The sequence below is a fragment of the Neolamprologus brichardi genome, chromosome 5 (assembly GCF_056152115.1).
Source record: "Neolamprologus brichardi isolate AB-2024 chromosome 5, ASM5615211v1, whole genome shotgun sequence".
NCBI lineage: Eukaryota > Metazoa > Chordata > Actinopteri > Cichliformes > Cichlidae > Neolamprologus > Neolamprologus brichardi.
The window spans coordinates 23,008,760-23,026,067 of record NC_142108.1 but is presented as its reverse complement, the minus strand read 5'-3'; the positions used below and the strand labels follow the sequence as shown (position 1 = coordinate 23,026,067).

The 17,308-nt window shown below is 37.5% G+C and overlaps 1 protein-coding gene across 2 annotated transcripts; it reads right to left on the bottom strand.

Moving 5' to 3' along the window:
- Positions 1 to 271: 271 nt before the first annotated feature.
- zgc:171566 lies at positions 272 to 15,972 on the bottom strand. Of its 2 annotated transcripts, XM_006783006.3 has the most exons (10): positions 15,830 to 15,972; positions 15,565 to 15,749; positions 14,216 to 14,330; positions 7,527 to 7,577; positions 6,558 to 6,642; positions 6,257 to 6,395; positions 5,983 to 6,089; positions 5,020 to 5,110; positions 4,399 to 4,536; positions 272 to 2,528 (listed from the first exon to the last, which is right to left on the bottom strand). In XM_006783006.3, the coding sequence occupies exons 2-10, from the start codon at positions 15,677 to 15,679 to the stop codon at positions 2,407 to 2,409; spliced, it is 963 nt and encodes a 320-aa protein (XP_006783069.1). In that variant the 5' UTR covers positions 15,680 to 15,749; positions 15,830 to 15,972; the 3' UTR covers positions 272 to 2,406. The 2 variants fall into 2 exon arrangements, with proteins under 2 accessions (XP_006783069.1, XP_087697468.1); XM_087841342.1 differs by having other exon boundaries at positions 15,565 to 15,972.
- Between the last annotated feature and the right edge of the window lie 1,336 nt (positions 15,973 to 17,308).

Genomic DNA, 17,308 nt, shown 5'->3' with positions numbered 1-17,308 from the left:
AGACTGGCGTCATGAATATTCATGCCGAGCAGTTGCTCTAGATATCCAGACAACAAATCTAGAGCAACTGCTCGGCATGAATCAAAATTTCTGAGGAAGGTTTCCAGCAACAGGCTCCTTGTTGTCCCACCTACCTGATACAGTTTTCTGTGAGTGCATATGGGTGGTAGAATTTGTTTTTTTAACACTGGAAAAAAAAAACCACATTACAGTACTGGTTTTAAACATTGTTTCTTGCCCCTTTCTTTCATGACAAAACAATGACTCTTGGATAGACTGAAGTTTATTTAACTCCCTTTATTTTCTAATCATCTGACACATGGTACAACATACAAACAAGACAGCAACCTCCACCAATCGTACATTCAATACATGTATCAAAAGAAATTAAGATGACTAGCTAAACAGTAAACAAAATTTGGACAAGAATGAGCCTTTTTAATTTCATGTACTAGTTTTAGGAAATTTGCTGATGGGAAAGTTATAAAATCATACTATAACTTTTAAGAGTTCAGCAATTTTAAAATCCAAAATTCATGTACCATCTGTTTGATTATACTTTGATTGTATATTCCTACTAGCATAATTTAACCCCAGTTAATGTCAATAGAAATATTAAACCTGACAAAAACAACCTGCAAATCATCAGAGAAGCATCATTCTCAGTCAATGTTTTACAAAATATACTATTTCTTAGAAAAGGATAAAACACTTGGATGCACACCTATGTCCAAAACAATACAATCAGGGTGAGGTGAACTTACAACAGATACTGATACTTCTTTTTTTTCTTCTTTTTAAGAATAAAGACGCTCTTAAAAAAAACTGAATATAGTGGTCCCTCGCTATAACGTGGTTCGCTGATTTAATTTTATTTTTTTTGGAAATTTTGCATGGTTTTTTTATTTTATTTTTTTAACAGCACATTGTGTTCTGCGTCCTGGCTGTAGACAATTGTCAATCAATCTTGTGCCGTGTTATATAAATTATATGTACTATGCGTGAACAGAATGCGTTCAGCTTGTCAAATTTACACAAATCTTCGATCGCTAACAGTGTGACTCTGAAGTGCTGTACAGTATGTTTGTAAGTTTTCTCCCCAACAAACACAACAATGTCGACGAAACGTTTGGTACCGTCAAAGTCAATCACGGGTGCCTTAGGTTTCATTATATAATACTGGACTCATTTTTCTACGAAGGTTTGAACTTTCAGAGTGTTTAAACAAGAGAGAAAAGTGTAAAAATGTTCATGCCTGTCTGAGAAAAGTGTATAAAGTGTGTTGTGAGGGGTTTTACAGACTTAAAACATCTATAATAATTGTAAAACACTAAAGCTGGCTACTTCACAGATTTCACCTATCGCAGGTTATTTTTAGAACATAACTCCCGCGATAAACGAGGGACCACTGTACTTCAAAATGAGATGGTAGTTAAAATCTAATTTTTGATGACATATGCTGGATGACATGAATAAAAATCTGAACTACACACTGATGTTAGAGGATGGGTTGCTGTAAATTATTGTATTGTATTATTGTAACAACAGTTTGTTCATAACTGTCAATAATACTGTGCAAATAATAAACATCAACATAAAAAATTGGTGAGTCAGTGTTTATTGATCATGCCCATTTCATCTTTTTAGTCTTTGGTTATAAAATATATACTTAAATAATATCTTGAGTAAATACATAAAGAAATTTGCATCTACTTGCTCTGTTAAGGTATCTACTCATTTTTAAGTGCTGTAAGCTCAAAGAAATACATCCGGAAGAAGGAAAAATACATTGGAAGTTAGGAATTTACTGATCCCAGACTTGGTTTATCCAAACGATTCAGATAAGACAGCTACCTATATACCAAAAATGGTCTCTTAATAGATCCTAACCCCCAAGCAATGCTGTCAAAAAATAAAGTAAAAGTACTAAATAAATGAAAATCAAACAAAAAAAAAAAAAGGTTAACAGCATACGTTAAGGATCCTGCAGGTGGCTTAAACACATTCTGGAATAAAAATGACCCGACTAGTAACTCCCCCCCCCAAAATTGCAAGGTTTATTTGGATCAAAACCAGTGTTAACAACATGTCTTGAAAATACTGCAGGAGAAAAAAAAAATACACTTGTTGAGCATTTCTTTTTTATTTTTATGTTTGTATGTTTTCTCTTAGCAGTTTTCCATATTAAATTAATTATTTGGGACTTTATTTGCATTCTGACATATTTTCAGCTATCATCTATCACTACATTTTAATCACAGTTTCATTTCTGCATTTTATCTGTGACTTGATTTCTTAGGCCACTGTACGTTGAAACTCTATCAAGTTTAAACCAGAAAATTAACCAAGATTTGACAAACTTGGACTAGGCTGTGACCAGGTGTGGTTCCTTTTCAGCACTGATCATCAATCAAAGTAATAATTCTGCACAAAAACAGCATCAAAGCCTCTGTAAATGGGAGAAAAGTTGTAAATGAGAGCTTTGTCTTCCTCATCAGGACTGGAGTAATGATGGTGGTTTTTCATGGCTGGAGGAGAAAAAGGAGGAAAGAAAAGACAACACAAAGTAGTGGAGTAGTTTAATAATACAGCAACACCGCTACTCGCTTTATAAAAAGTGCTGAATGACTGTTATGCATCAGCAATGACTTAAACATAAATGAACCATTTGCTGCATTAATTCACCAATTCCAAAATGTCTTACCACAACAAACATCTCAAATTTAATCACCAAGTTAAAATTTCAGTGTTTTGCTCTGCATCAGAACTACTGTTTCTAGGCAATAACAGTGTTTGTTGAATGCACTTTTTATATTAAAAAAATATATTTTTAAACGCACAATATGATCAAATGCAATTTCAGTGATGGGATCTAGAAAATCAAATGATTAAAGTTTTAATTTTGAGAGGTATAAAACAAAATATACTGCTCAAAAAACACAAAGGACACTTTTTAAAATCAGTATTGCATCAAACTGCCCACTACCATTTTTGATTTGCTGCAATGAAATTTCGGACTAGCATGCCGCATCATTTTTCACTTTTTTCTGTGTTTGAATTCACCCGTTTATAAGTTGATAATTTTAATTTCCCTCAAACAATGTAAGATCCTTTAATTCCTAACACACTACCCAATCCATATCAGTATAGCTATCAAAACATATTTTAAAGTTTCTTTAATTGTTTTCAGCAGTGCATAAAAGTGGCCGTAAATCGTAAACATGTTTGGGGATCCTCTCAAATTAAAGCCAAATGTCTGTGCTTCAGTGTTATCTTGGGATTACCTTGGCCTCCAGTAACACTGTGAGGAATTTTGGAGTCATTTTTAAACAGGATACATCCTTCAATGCAAACATTAAAAATATGTAGGACTGCTTTCTTCCATTTGCGCAATATCTCTAAAATTAGAAACATCCTATCGCAGAGAAAAACTAGTTCATGCATTTGCTACTTTCAAGCTGGACTACTGTAACTCCCCGAAAAGCCTTCAGTTAATCAAAATGCTGCAGCGAGAGTACTGACAGGGATTGGCAAGAGAACATATTTCTCTTATATTGGCTTCTCTTCACTGGCTCCCTGTTAAAATCCTTCTTTTCACATACAAGGTCTTGTATAATCATGCCCCATCTTATCTTAAAGACCTTATAGTACAATATCCCCCCAGTAAAGCACCTCCCTCTCAGTCTGCAGGCTTACTTATGGTTCCTAGGATATTTAAAACCAGAGGTACAGCCTTCAGCTTTCAGGCCCCTCTTCTGTCTCAACCAGCTCCCAGCTTGAATTTGGGAGATAGACACCCTCTCTGCTTTTAAGATTAGGGTTAAAACTTTTTTTGCTTATAGTTAGCGCTGGAGGAGGTGACCCTGAAGCTACCCTTAGTTGTTAGCTGCAATAAGACCTAGGCTTCCCATGATGCACAGAGCATTTCTCCTTCTTTCACCCCTTTTTCATTCACCACATGTTTATACACCACTCTGCATTTAATTATTAGTTATTATTATTCTCTGGCTTTCTTCCAAAGCATGTTTTTTGTCTTGTCTCCCTCCCCTCACCCCCAATGTTGTGGCAGATGACTGAGCCTAGTTCTGCCAGTGGTTTCTTCCTGTTAAAAGGGGAGTTTTTCCTTCCCGCTGTTGCCAAAGTGCTTGCTCATAGGGCCTGATTGTTGGGTTTCTCTCCATTATTGTCTTTACCTTACAATATTAAAGCAAGTTCCTTGAGGAAACTCTTGTTGTGATTTTGAGCTGTATACTTTAAATAAAATTGAATTGAATCAAATCCTGATTATTTCATTTTCAAGTCTACTATAGTGATGTGTAGAGGCCAAATTACTAAAAACAAAATACGTGATTGTCCTAATATCTATATGCTGGACTTGGATTGAACAGACTGTGTTACCTTCAGAAACAAAGAAGCTGGCAGTGTAGAAGCTGGCCCTTACAGCGGAGACAGAATGAATCATTCCTGGCTTATCTACCCACTCAAAAGGACTTTTCTCTGGATGCCATTGCACAGCATAAAATGGGTAATGGTTGGCTGAAAACAAGAGACATTATTAATATTGTTATTTCAAATCATTGTCATCAGCACAAACTTTTAAAAAATAGGTTCATCAATACAAAATATGTCACAGCAAATTTAATTCCAATGTCGTTTCCCTAAAAACAAATTACGGCAGTGGTTCCCCAGCTTTTTTTGCTAGCTAGGCCCCCCTGTTTTACAAGAATATCTGCCCACCCCACGGCTCTGCGCCCCCCACTTTGGAAACCACTGAATCATAGAGTGATCAATTATATTAAAAACAAGAAAAATATGAGTGACTGTCATCAGAGAGTTTTTCCTGTTGGACTGATCCACGGTTTCTAGTTGTACAGTGGTGCTGCCATCTGGTGGATAGTTATGCCAAATTTCATGCTGATCTCAAAGTCAGATAAATTTTTTTGTGTGTTTAAGACAGCAGAAAAGAATCCATTATGTAATGAATGGCATGGAAACTACAGGGTAGTTAATAAATGTTACCTTCCATGGTAGAGATGAATTCTTTCTTTCCATCACTGTTAGTGGACAGGATCTTGTAAAACCTCCTGAGTTTGGCATTTCGACTGTAATTCTGTAAATGGAATGGTAAATGATAAATGGATTGGTTCTTATATAGTGCTTTCCTACTCTGAGCACTCAAAGCGCTGTACGCAACTTGCCTCATTCACCCATTCACACAACCATTTTTTAAAAATACTCTTTCTACGCAAGTGCTTTCTATCTAACATTAACATGCATTCATACTTAAGTGAATAATAAGTCTCTAAATCAATTTCCTTCCTGACCCTTGTGCTGATGTAACATGAATTTCCACCAGTGTGGTCTTACTAAAGTCTACATTTATGCATGTTTGCAATTTATTTCTAACAACACCAAAATTTGAGATACAAGCCAATAATTTATTTGGTCAAAAGAAGAGCAATTAGAGCACATGTTCAATCTCCATTTATATAAATTATATGTACTATGTGGAAGATGATGATTTTCTTATTGGCACACATTCATGGAAGAAAAGCTTACATTTTAGCTCCTTTGTTGCTGAGGTGCACTGTCATGTTAGTATGCTAAAGTAGAAAACTAAACATAGTTTATGCTTATGTTTATTTTCCACCCATAAGTACTTGACCAGAAATTTGTAGTAATATCCAATTTCCCCGGTTAATTCATGTAAGATGGTATGCTTTTGGACAGTTTTCTGTTTTCAGGACAGTTTTCAAAGGGGTTTCGGGTGTTTCTTGATTTAAGTACGATGGTACTTATGAGGCTGTATTTAAAAAATAACAAAAACAAACAAAAAAAAAAAAAAAAAACAGATTCCTTGCAACCTGTTCTACTTCCATTAACAGATTAGTATATAATAAACATTTTAAAAGTTTCAGAAAAATAAAATAAAACAAAAAACTTCACCTATGGCAGGAAGAAAAAAAAAGAAGCAGAAATTACCTGCATGGAGAGACTCCAACTGTGGAAGTTTGCAGTGATGTTTTCACTAGCCAAAGACCGCAGCAAATCTTTGGGAAAATTCCGGAATAATCGGCTAGATGGGGCCACTAGCGGATGGATACAGATTTGTGTCACAGAGAATGACATGGAGTATATTTTCATGGAATAAATATATAAAAATATGCAAATTTGAATGACTCTGAAAGAATGTAAGCCAACTTGTATCTAACCTGACAAAATAACCAAATCGAATAACAGAAAGTAACAGAAAAACCTGATGTGAGTGTCAGAGGTAGAGCCACAGCCTTGGTATCAGTAAGCGTGAGGAGGTTTTTGTTGGCAGTCAGGACAGTGAGCTGCTGGAAGCCCTGGCAGGTTCCCCAAATAGGGAAGTAGTCTCCAGCATCATTGCCCTGCAGGACCAAGGAGTGAATAAAGACAAGGTACCAATAAATGAAGGCAATGGCCATTTTTTTTTAAGCCTAAATCTTTAGATAGCTCTAAAGATTTAGATATATAAAAAAATCTCAGGGTAGTCAGTCCTGATAGACAGTTAAACAAATCAAAACCCATACCTTCAGAGCCAAGTTGTAAAAGATCTTGGCAGCTCGACTGAACTGTGACGTCTGAAGATCTACATCTCCACCTGGCAACAACAACCTGAGGAGCCACAATTTAGACAAATAAGCTAGGAGGTGCTTCAATGGAATTGTTACTACCTTTTCAAATTTGTGTAAAAGCAATAAGTACAATGCCTTCAAGTGTAACTCTTAATATCTCATGTGTTAAAATTACAGCCGGTAAGCAAATAGAAATGTTAAAGCCAGACATCATAGATACTAGAACAAAGGTCTGAGTAACTTCTAACAACACTGGATGAATGCAACTGATGTGCAGCAGTGAGAAAAAGTTTTTAACATTTAAATGGTGTGCAGTTAAATCATGCCTTTTGAACATACAGCTAAGCTTCATATTTCTGTCTATTTCATTAGAATATACTTTTCATTCACCAAATCACATGCCAATAGAAAACGACTCATTATCATAAAAACTGACTTGAGGTTCAGTGACTGTCAGGTTTGCCAAAACCTGTTTTCTATCATGCTTAGACTCTCCACCCTACATATGATGTGTGTAACAAGGGAATGATCCCCACAGCACAACTGATGTGTGTGTACTTGTTAAGGCACAGCACATGTGGTGGTCTAATAACATGAATTGACATTGTAGCTATTAAAGCACTATGTGCCTGTAGCGTCTTTGGTTAACCTTGAGTGGAATATCTTTCTAAACGGCCTGGAGTCAGAAAGATATTCTCTCCACTCAGAGAACTTTGGTTACAAGGTAATCAACAACCTAAGCCTTGACCACCATCTGAAGCTTATGAGCCAATCCAATAACCTGTGTTGCTGCAATATAACATAAAGAAAGCTTGCAGTACAAATTAAGTGTAAATAAAGAGAATATCTGTTTAAGACCTACGATTACACCGTATTCAAACTACAACAAAATGCATTCAGTATGAAAGACAACAGTCAACTTACCCGTTTATTGAGTTAAATATCTTGGCGTACTCTTCTTCTGTGCGATTGATTCTGTTAAAAAAAAAACAAACAAAGAAAACAAGCAAATGTAAGAAGTAAAATCCTTGCTTATGAAGGAAAATCAAATTAGTTATTAATTACATTTGAAGAACACTACTCTTATGAGACAAGTCATTTTGTCAGGTTTAAAATTATAGATAAAAAAAAATAAACCTACAAATAAAAAGCAAACCTGAAAAATAAAGAAATGTTACAGAAGAATCTCCAATCCCAATTCACTCCATAAACATTTGAAGAATTACATATTTTGTTTTCTAGAATTTTGCCTGTAGATACCACGATGATAGATTTTAAATTAAATACTCAAGATAAAAACACAACACAGACTTTTTGGCTTTAATTTAAGAGTTTCACAAAAAGTAATGCATTAAATGCTTAGGAATTATAGCTATATTTATATATCCTGATCAGGCATAACATTAAGACCACCTGTGTAATTGTGTTGCCTCCCCATCTGCTGTCAAAAGAGCCTAGACTCAACGAAGCATGGACTCAACTCCTGAATGTGCTATGATATCTGGCACCAAGATGTTAGTAACAAGTCCTGTTAAGTCCTGTAAGTTGGAGGTTGGGGCTCCCTGGATTGGATTTGTTTGTCTAGTTTGTCCCACAGCTGTTTATTGAATTTAGATGTGGGGAATTTGAAGACCCGGTCAGTATCTCAAAGTTATTGTTGTGCTCCTCAAACCATTCCTGAACCATTTTTGTTTCGTGACAGCGCGCAATATCTTGTTGAAAAAGTTAATAGCTATCAGGGAATACAGTTCCCATCAAAGGGTCTACATGGTCTGTAACAATCCAAATTTATTTATAAAGCACTTTAAAATACCCAGCATGGGACCAAAGGGCTGTACAGTAAATAACTTAAACAATGCAATGTTAACAATGCTTAGGTAGTTGGTATGTGCTCAAGTAGCATCCACATGGACCCAAGATTTCCCAGCAGAATATCACCCAAAGCATCACACTGCCTCTGCCAGCTTGTTTTATGTGCTTTTGGGCCTTTCATTGACACGTAAGCGGTATTTTGGATCACTGAAAACTGAGATTCTTAGAAACTCCTGCCAGGGTGGAATTTTCAAAAAGTCAGTTTTTACATTTATCTGTGGACGAGGAAAACGGAGATTTAGTCACGCAACGTCAAAGGTGTGCGCCTTTTTTGACGACACGCTGTGCGCCACATTATTATTTACGTGAGATGAATTTCTACAATGGCAGATAAAGACAAAAATACTGTTGCTGTTACTATCTGTAGTTTTTACACGCTTACATATACACATGCAGTTACTGTCCCTCCATTTAGAAAGACTGAGCTCTCAGAGTGAACTTCGGACATTCAACAGAGACGCTCTCACAACCCAAATTCCGACGTAGTCGTTGGTTTTGAATAAATTTAATTTTTTTAAAATAAATTTATGTATGATGTATGCATTTTTTCCATTCCTATGTTGTGAGTCTACACAAGCCATATCTCAGAGCGCTGAGAGTTGTGATTATGAATCAGACTAATGTAAAATTTTCTGTTTATTTCTTTATTGAATAAACTCTGGCCAAGAGAGCCAGTGAGACAAAATCCAAAATTCTATCTTTAGTAATGAACATTAGAAATGGTAAAGGCACTTGAAAAGTATCACAAAATTAGCTGCCTTTCCAGAAAAAACACAAAAACTTTTCAGAAGTTCAAAACCCTGTTTAAGCTTTCCCTCCCAGGCTTCTAGACTTCTGAATGGAAAACATTTCTACATGGTTAGGATTTGGCATGTTCTTGACAGCATTCGACTTCGTTTTTTGCTTTTACATGTGGACAGAAATAAGTGTTTAAAACATGGTGCAAACCACTGGTTACACCAAAGAACAGAAAGGCCAGGTCAGAAAACGTCTAAAAAAAAAAAAAAAGTTTGGCCATGTTCTGCAATACAATTCTTTAAACAGATATGCAAGATACTGCGAAAGCAACCCACCCAGATGTATTATGAGGCAACAAAACTGGGATACTCTTCAATGACCTGGTCAGTCACCAGTCAGCCCAACAGAGCATACCTTTAAGTTACTGCAGACAAACTCAAGGCAGAGAGAGCCACAAACAAGCAACAACTGAAAGCAGCTACAATTAGATGACGTCAGGATGGAGCATACTGATACTATTGTTTTATTATAACAATGTCCCCAAAACCTTAAATGCTACAAAGAGAAATAAATGAAAGCGTAACTGCCAATATTTAGTTTAAAATTTTTTTTATATATATATATATATATATATATATTTATTAGGGGTGCAACGATACACAAAATTCACGGTTCGGTTCGGTTCGGTACTTTGGTGTCACGGTTCGATATTTTTTTGATACAAAAAAAATGTTCATGCCTTTTTATTAATTTGTCATTTATTAAATTTTCACGGCACATTCTGCACCACCTCTCTGTGCGTTCATCATTTGTTTGAAGCCAGCTCACCTCCTGCAACCACTTTTCCGAGAATACGCGCTTCTTTTGTAGTTCGGACTCCTGACATTTCTTTGGAGGTGGAGGAACATCACAGTAATTGCTTAAAGGAGCTTGCTTCTTCGACATCTTTATGAGTTCTAAACAAATGTCTGTCCTCCTCCTGAAAATCTTATGTATGCAAACACGCGTTGCAACTTCTTATCTTGTGCGCGTTTTTTATTTTGACAGCGAATGCACACCTGCGGACCACTTATGTGTAGACCTGGTTATTTAGCTCGTCATATTGCAGCCACAGAAATTCTTTTGTCCATGAAACCATAAAGCTGCACTTTCTTTTTGCCTTATAGTCTGATTTGTCATAACTTTTCCGTTTTGTGGTAAGCTTTTCTTTGGCTGTCACTTCTTCACCCTGACCTGTCTTATTTGGCTCAGCAGAACTAAAATATATATCCTGCTGCTTTTACACACGCATTCACATAACGCTCAGCGATTCTCTGCGCGATCAACCTCTCACATGTTTAAGCTTGCTGAGGGAGATTTCACTTGTCATGTTTGCATAGTAAGCTAACGATTGATAAGACGATGCCAGACGAATTGGTGCGCAAATTATAATCACTCACCAATCAGTGCTGTCGCTCTCTATACACAGTTCGCGCGATTGCAAAGTGAAAGCAAAAAACAAGCGCAAATTCAAACGCGATTTCAATATGTCACATATTGACAGTGGCTCATCGATGCCAATGACATAATTACCCAGCTACATTTCCGAAAGAATGCAAAAGCATTGACATATATTTTTTCTTCCTACAATAGGCCGACGAGCAGAGCAGGGCAGCCCGACTGGAAAAATCGCTAGCGATTTTGCGAGCCCTGTATCTGATTGAGGAATCACTCATCTTTGGAAAAGAGAGTTTATTACAGAGAAATGTCTCTTTCCAAAATAAAAGCTATACTATACGCTTCTTCTGGGCTATATTCTCAGCAGCATATTAAACATATCAGGTCCCCATAAGGAGAATCATGTGCTAACGGCTGTCTAAATGACTCGGTAAAGTTTGTATGCGTGCTTGTTGTTTTTGTCTGCTTCCACTTGTCTTTGCACTAGGATGCTATCGGGTAAATGTGCAGTCATATTCGTTGTGTTCCCACTAGTGCTGTCAGCCTTAATCTGAAATGAGGTTAACGCCACAACACGGCAAATCTCCGTTAACGAGCTACCGCGGATTGCCCCGTGTGTGGGGCTGGACAGCGTCAACACATTAACGAGCTAACTGCGCTAACACACTAGTTCCCACTCATGTAATTGAGCATTGCTTGGCACATCCGACATACTGTTTTACTTTAGTCCATGACTGCTTACCTTCAGGGTCATACGTCACATGAAGACCAAAATAGTTCCAGACGCCAGATCTGAATGAGGGTGGGGGAGATTCAATTTGCCATGTTGCAACGAGCTTAACTTCTGTCTAGCTAGCTTGCCCTGTGCTCAGTGAATCTGTGTTCGACTACTCCGCCTAGGCTGCACTGTCGAGCGCAGATCCACTGAGCGCTCAACACAGACAGCACCGTCAGAAGGAAAGTTAATAAAATAAATTAAAAATGTTGTATTGTTCGATACATATGCGTACCGAACCGAAAGCACTGTATCGAACGGTTCAATATCGATACGAGTATCGTTGCACCCCTAATATATATATATATTTCATTGCCTGCTAGCACACGTGCCACTAATACCATAGACACAAGAATTAATATTTTGTATTACTTCTACCAGCCCATTTAAAGGAATCTTGTCTTTTGCAGGGCTCGCAAAATCGCTAGCCCGACGTCCCGGGGCTAGCGATTTTTCCAGTCAGGCTACCAAAATCTATCTTGCCCTGCCCATCGGGCTATCGTAGGAAGGAAAAATATATGTCAATGCTTTTGCATTCTTTCGGAAATGTAGCTGGGTAATTATGTCATTGGCATCGGTGAGCCACTGTCAATATGTGACATATTGAAATCGCGTTTGAATTTGCGCCTGTTTTTTGCTTTCACTTTGCAATCGCGCGAACTGTGTATGGAGAGCGACAGCACTGATTGGTGAGTGACGATCATTTGCGCACCAATTCCTCTGACATCGTCTTATCAATCGTTAGCTTACTATGCAAACATGACAAGTGAAATCTCCCGCAGCAAGCTTAAACATGTGAGAGGTTGATCGCGCAGAGAATCGCTGAGCGTTATGTGAGTGTCTGTGTAAAAGCAGCATATATATATATATATATATATATATATATATATATATATATATATATATATATATATATATATATATATATATATATATATATATATATATATATATATATATATATATATATATATATATATATATTTTAGTTGTGCTGAGCCAAATAAGACAGGTCAGGGTGAGGAAGTGACAGCCAAAGAAAAGCTTACCACAAAACGAAAAAGTTATGACAAATCAGACTATAAGGCAAAAAGAAAGTGCAGCTTTATGGTTTCATGGACAAAAGAATTTCTGTGGCTGCAATATGACAAGCTAAATAACCAGGGCTGCACATAAGTGGTCCGCAGGTGCGCATTCGCTGTCAAAATAAAAAACGCGCACAAGATAAGAAGCTGCAACGCGTGTTTGCGTACATAAGATTTTCAGGAGGAGGACAGACATTTGTTTAGAACTCTTAAAGATGTCGAAGAAGCTCCTTTAAGCAATTACTGTGATGTTCCTCCACCTCCAAAGAAATGTCAAGAGTCCGAACCACAAAAGAAGCGCGTATTCTCGGAAAAGTGGTTGCAGGAGGTGAGCTGGCTTCAAACAAATGATGAACGCACAGAGATGTGGTGCAGAATGTGCCGTGAAAATCCCACTCTAGCGGACAAAAACAGTGCCTTTTATATGGACGCAAACGCGCGTTGCAACTTCTTATCTGGTGCGCGTCTTTTATTTTGACAGCGACTGCGCACATGCGGACCACTTATGTGCACCCGTGTAAATAACATAATGTTCTGCTGGGTGTGTTGTTGGTTTTTCCCTCGATTTCTGAGTCGACAACCGCCTTTGTTACTGGGACCACTAATTTTAAGAAAGGCCCCCATTAGAACCCATGAGAAATGCAAGAAATGCATTATTGCTCAGTCTGCAATATCTTTCCCAGAACAAACACCAATTGCAAATAACATACTAAAAATAAACCTGAAAAATCTGTTTAGAACAGCGTACTATGTTGCAAAGAGTGAACTACCACTGGCACATTCTAGCAGTCTTTGCAAACTTCAAAAAGCAAATGGCCTAGATCTTGGTTCCACTTGCCTCTTAGCCGTGACTTCAGTGGAAATTTCAAATTCAGGATCTGACACAGACTGATTCATGTTCTACACAGTTCTTACAAGTTCATAGAAATTTCTGTTCAATTAGAACCAAGTATTTGAATTGATGATTGTAATTTTTATACAATGTTGTAATTTGTTTTTCAACAATTTTTTGATTAATGTTTTGTTTCCTTTACAATATTATACTTTAATGTATAATACTGTAAAGGAAACAAAACAGGAAACAAAACATCAATCAAAAAATTGCTCTCTTTTTTATTTGGGCTACTTAAATTTATTTTGGGCTACCAAAAACTGAAGAGTCCCTGCCCAAAGGGCTACCAGGGATTTTGAAATTTTGCGAGTCCTGCTTTTGGCATAATGTCATTCGCATTCCAATGAGTGTGTTATAATCCAAACAAGGTGGAATATCAATATCAGTAAATCAGTAAAAAGAAAAGATGTATGATGAGTTACTAAACATATGATGTGCACTAAGTGGCATGTGGCTCAAACAGTACTGAGATTATTGCAATGAATTGAGTCAGAGCCAATTTCTTAATTACCCAAAACATTTGTTTTGTACAGACAATTAGTCAGGAAAAAAGCACTTATTAGAAAACATATACAATGACTACTGTGTAAAACAATAAGTTGTCTGGTCGAGTAATGAATTTTCATTTTGTATGCAAATCATATGTGAATTGTATGAGTGCTTCAAGGGGTGCTGAAAGAGACAGAGTAAATGCATATAAGAAATACACAGCAAACACAGAGAGGTCATGGAGGGACCTGATGACCACAGGTTGGTCTTGGTGCAAACAAGTATTATTAAGGATAATTTCGTTAAACTCATCTAACTTTCTTACCGAATAGGTACAACCCTGGCCCCAGCAGCCTCTAAGTATTTGACATAGGAGGCAGCTATGTAAGAAGACCCACGAGCAAACTGGTCCCATGGAAGGTTTTCCTGTGCCAACACACCTAGCAAGAACATAAGACACATGATATAGCAGATATTACGAGGAAGAAAAACTCAAACTCAAACAGTTAGGCAGAAACAAAAGTGAAAATGTTGTTTAACCATGGTTAAAGTTAAAAAGTTCACTAAAAGGACAGATTTAGACAGGACTGTCATACTAAAAATGCCTAAAAAATTAAAATAAAACAACCCACCAAGGAGTCACTTTTCCTAATTTCTTTTCTGTGTACATAGTTGAAAGTGAACAAAGTAACACATTTTGTATAGTATGATGCTTCATTTTGAGCTATCCTTTCTAAAAGAACACACTTTGAGTATTGTAAAATTAGATTAATATGGCCTTTATCAAAAACAACCAATTCAGTTACTAATGAAGTGAGATAATCTAATGAGTAAGCAGAACAATACTATTAAACTATAAATTAAAAGAAGAAAAGAGAGAAGGTAAGGGGTGGAAGTGAAAGCAGTGGAAGCAGCAGTCGACAGTTCGTTGAGACCTCAAATTAATTTCTTTTTGGGCACAGATATTCAAATGCCCCTGTGAACGCCAGTTGTTGGTTATCTTCTTTATCTGAACATCGCTCAAATTTATCTGTGAATCGTGATATTTTATTCTTTCACATGTAGCCAAAGCTGAAGTTATTGTTAGACTTAAAATCTTGTGTCTATCCAGCTACTTCCTCTAATTGAAATCTGAGTTGAATTGAATTTAGCAATGAAACAGGTTGGTTGCATTACAGCAAAATTAGGTTCTCTGGCAAAGTGCAACACTAAAACTTGTTGATCCGAAACATAGCATAGCCTAAATCCAAGGACAAGTCAAAAATACGTTCCAAGTGAGGTTAAAAGCAATAGATTAAATATAATCTATTTTCTTATGGTTATTGATAGCATTAACACCACTTAAGAATGAACAACATATAATGAAAATGTGACTTGCACTGATTTTTTTCCCTAAATATTGGACCATGGCAATAAACACAAAGCAGACATCTTGAGAAGACAACCAAAAGTCTATGATCATAAACATAATAATATCTCAATATAACAGCGCGTAAACCAATCCACAGGGAAGACATCCCCTTCCTCACTCACCCCCCAATCCGTGCAAGACACCTTTTCTCGAACGTTCCAGACGAGAATTACATAAGAGCCTTTCAACTATCCACGTGTATAACCGACTTCTACGGGGACCAGTACTTACTAAATACTACCGTTCATGTGACCAAATCTTACCGATAATTGGTCGGTAATTGAGCTGCTGGAGGGTTCTTCCTACAGCACACAGAGCGGGTGAGCACCAGAGGCAGGCGGTCAGCACCGCGAAGACTGCTGCAGCTGTTCGAGGCATTCAAAACACCGCGCACAATTCCTAACACAAAACCGCTGCAGGGGGCAATCAATGTCAGCTGGATTGCAGGCTGGAAATGAAAGATTACAAAAGTTTCTTGCAAACAGCTGACAAAAAGGTTAAAGCGTTCATTAAAATGAGCAAAATTACAATGAAGCAATCCCAGAAATGATGCCGTCCTCTGGGTGCTGATGCTGTGCTCCAGGAGGTAGTCCGGCTTCTCTCGCAGTCCTCCTACTTTCCTCGGTCTGTATTCTGAGGTGTTCCGACTATCAAGTCAGTCACGTGTGGCACTCGCCTGCAAAGAGCAACGTCATCCTGAGTAGCCTCCTCCTTTCTGGTGCGTCCCCATTAAAAAGACAGAGATAGCGCGGTCAGACGGCATCGTCAGACTACACCTCTACACAGGTACAGCTAAATACTGGGCGTGGGGGCTTTAACAAAGAGAAACACTGAGCATGCATGAGTCAGCTAAGACAAAATAGATTGCAGAATAACAGAGATGATTATAATTAAATGCAAAGTCGCCCGAAAGCATGTGGAAGTGTGACCCACAATGCAATTTCAGAAAAAGGCAGAGGAAAACGTTTAGGAGAAATAATAAGAGTTATTATAATAATAATAATAATAATAATAATAATAATAATAATAATAATAATATCCCAAAAGTTTGATTCTGTTCATCTGGATGCAGCGTTTTCAGTGGGAGAAACGTTTCGTCACTCATCCAAGCGACTTCTTCAGTCTCAGCTGACTGCAAGTTTCCCCAATCTTATAAACAGTACATTTGCATAATGACTGAAACCAGCCCACTGAAGGAACAATGGGCTGGAAGGTCAGTTCCTTGATCATTAATATGCAAATTTGCATGACCATTGATTAACAACCACTGATCAAAGTTCATTGATCAAAGCCCACTGATCAATGGCCCTGAGTACTATTCACAGAGAGATGGGGAATGGCTGCAATCACAGCATTGTAAGATGGCAAAAGGTGTACCCTTAGGACCCCTCCTCGATTCAAAGATGGTCTTTCCCTTTTGACTTAAATGGCCTCCTCTACTCCTCGCTCAAACTAGCGTTCCTCCCTGTCCAGAATGTGTACATCCTCATCCTTGAATGTGTGTCCACTGGCCTGTAGGTTTAAATATACTGTGGAGTCCTGGCCTGACGAGGTGAAAAAATAATAATAATTAAATAATAATAAATAATAATAATTATAAAAGCAAAATGATAAAACAGATAAATCCACTCACAACAATTCTTGTTTTTATCCTTAGAGCCTCAGTGTGTCAAACCCTTCCAGTGGCTACACCTGCTTGACCTCCACCACTACCAACAGAGATGGCACGGAGCCACACCGGTAGATCCTTCTACTGACTGATAATTGTCAACAGGGAGTTTTCAACAACCTGATTTATCAGAAACCTCCCTGACCTACCTTTGCCTTTTGTACCATAGCCCAGCACACCCAACAGCAATGTGGAGACCCTTCAGCTGTCCCTCATATGGTTGAAGTGGAGTTCAGTGTTCACTACAGACATTACAACTGACCGCCCTGTAGACCTGAGCAATGAGATTACTACCTCAGAAACCCACGTGAGAAACAGTTTTTTCATAATCTCTGAGG

What these genes read in the sequence shown, in the direction of transcription:
- zgc:171566 (XM_087841342.1), bottom strand. Translation starts at nt 15,679, where the DNA reads ATGCCTCGAACAGCTGCAGCAGTCTTCGCGGTGCTGACCGCCTGCCTC. An exon ending in CAATTACCGACCAATTATCG is followed by an intron (nt 14,331 to 15,564) that starts GTAAGATTTGGT and finishes TGTTCTTGCTAG; the next exon opens with GTGTGTTGGCACAGGAAAAC. An exon ending in GTTGGAGTCTCTCCATGCAG is followed by an intron (nt 5,111 to 5,982) that starts GTAATTTCTGCT and finishes TTCCATTTACAG; the next exon opens with AATTACAGTCGAAATGCCAA.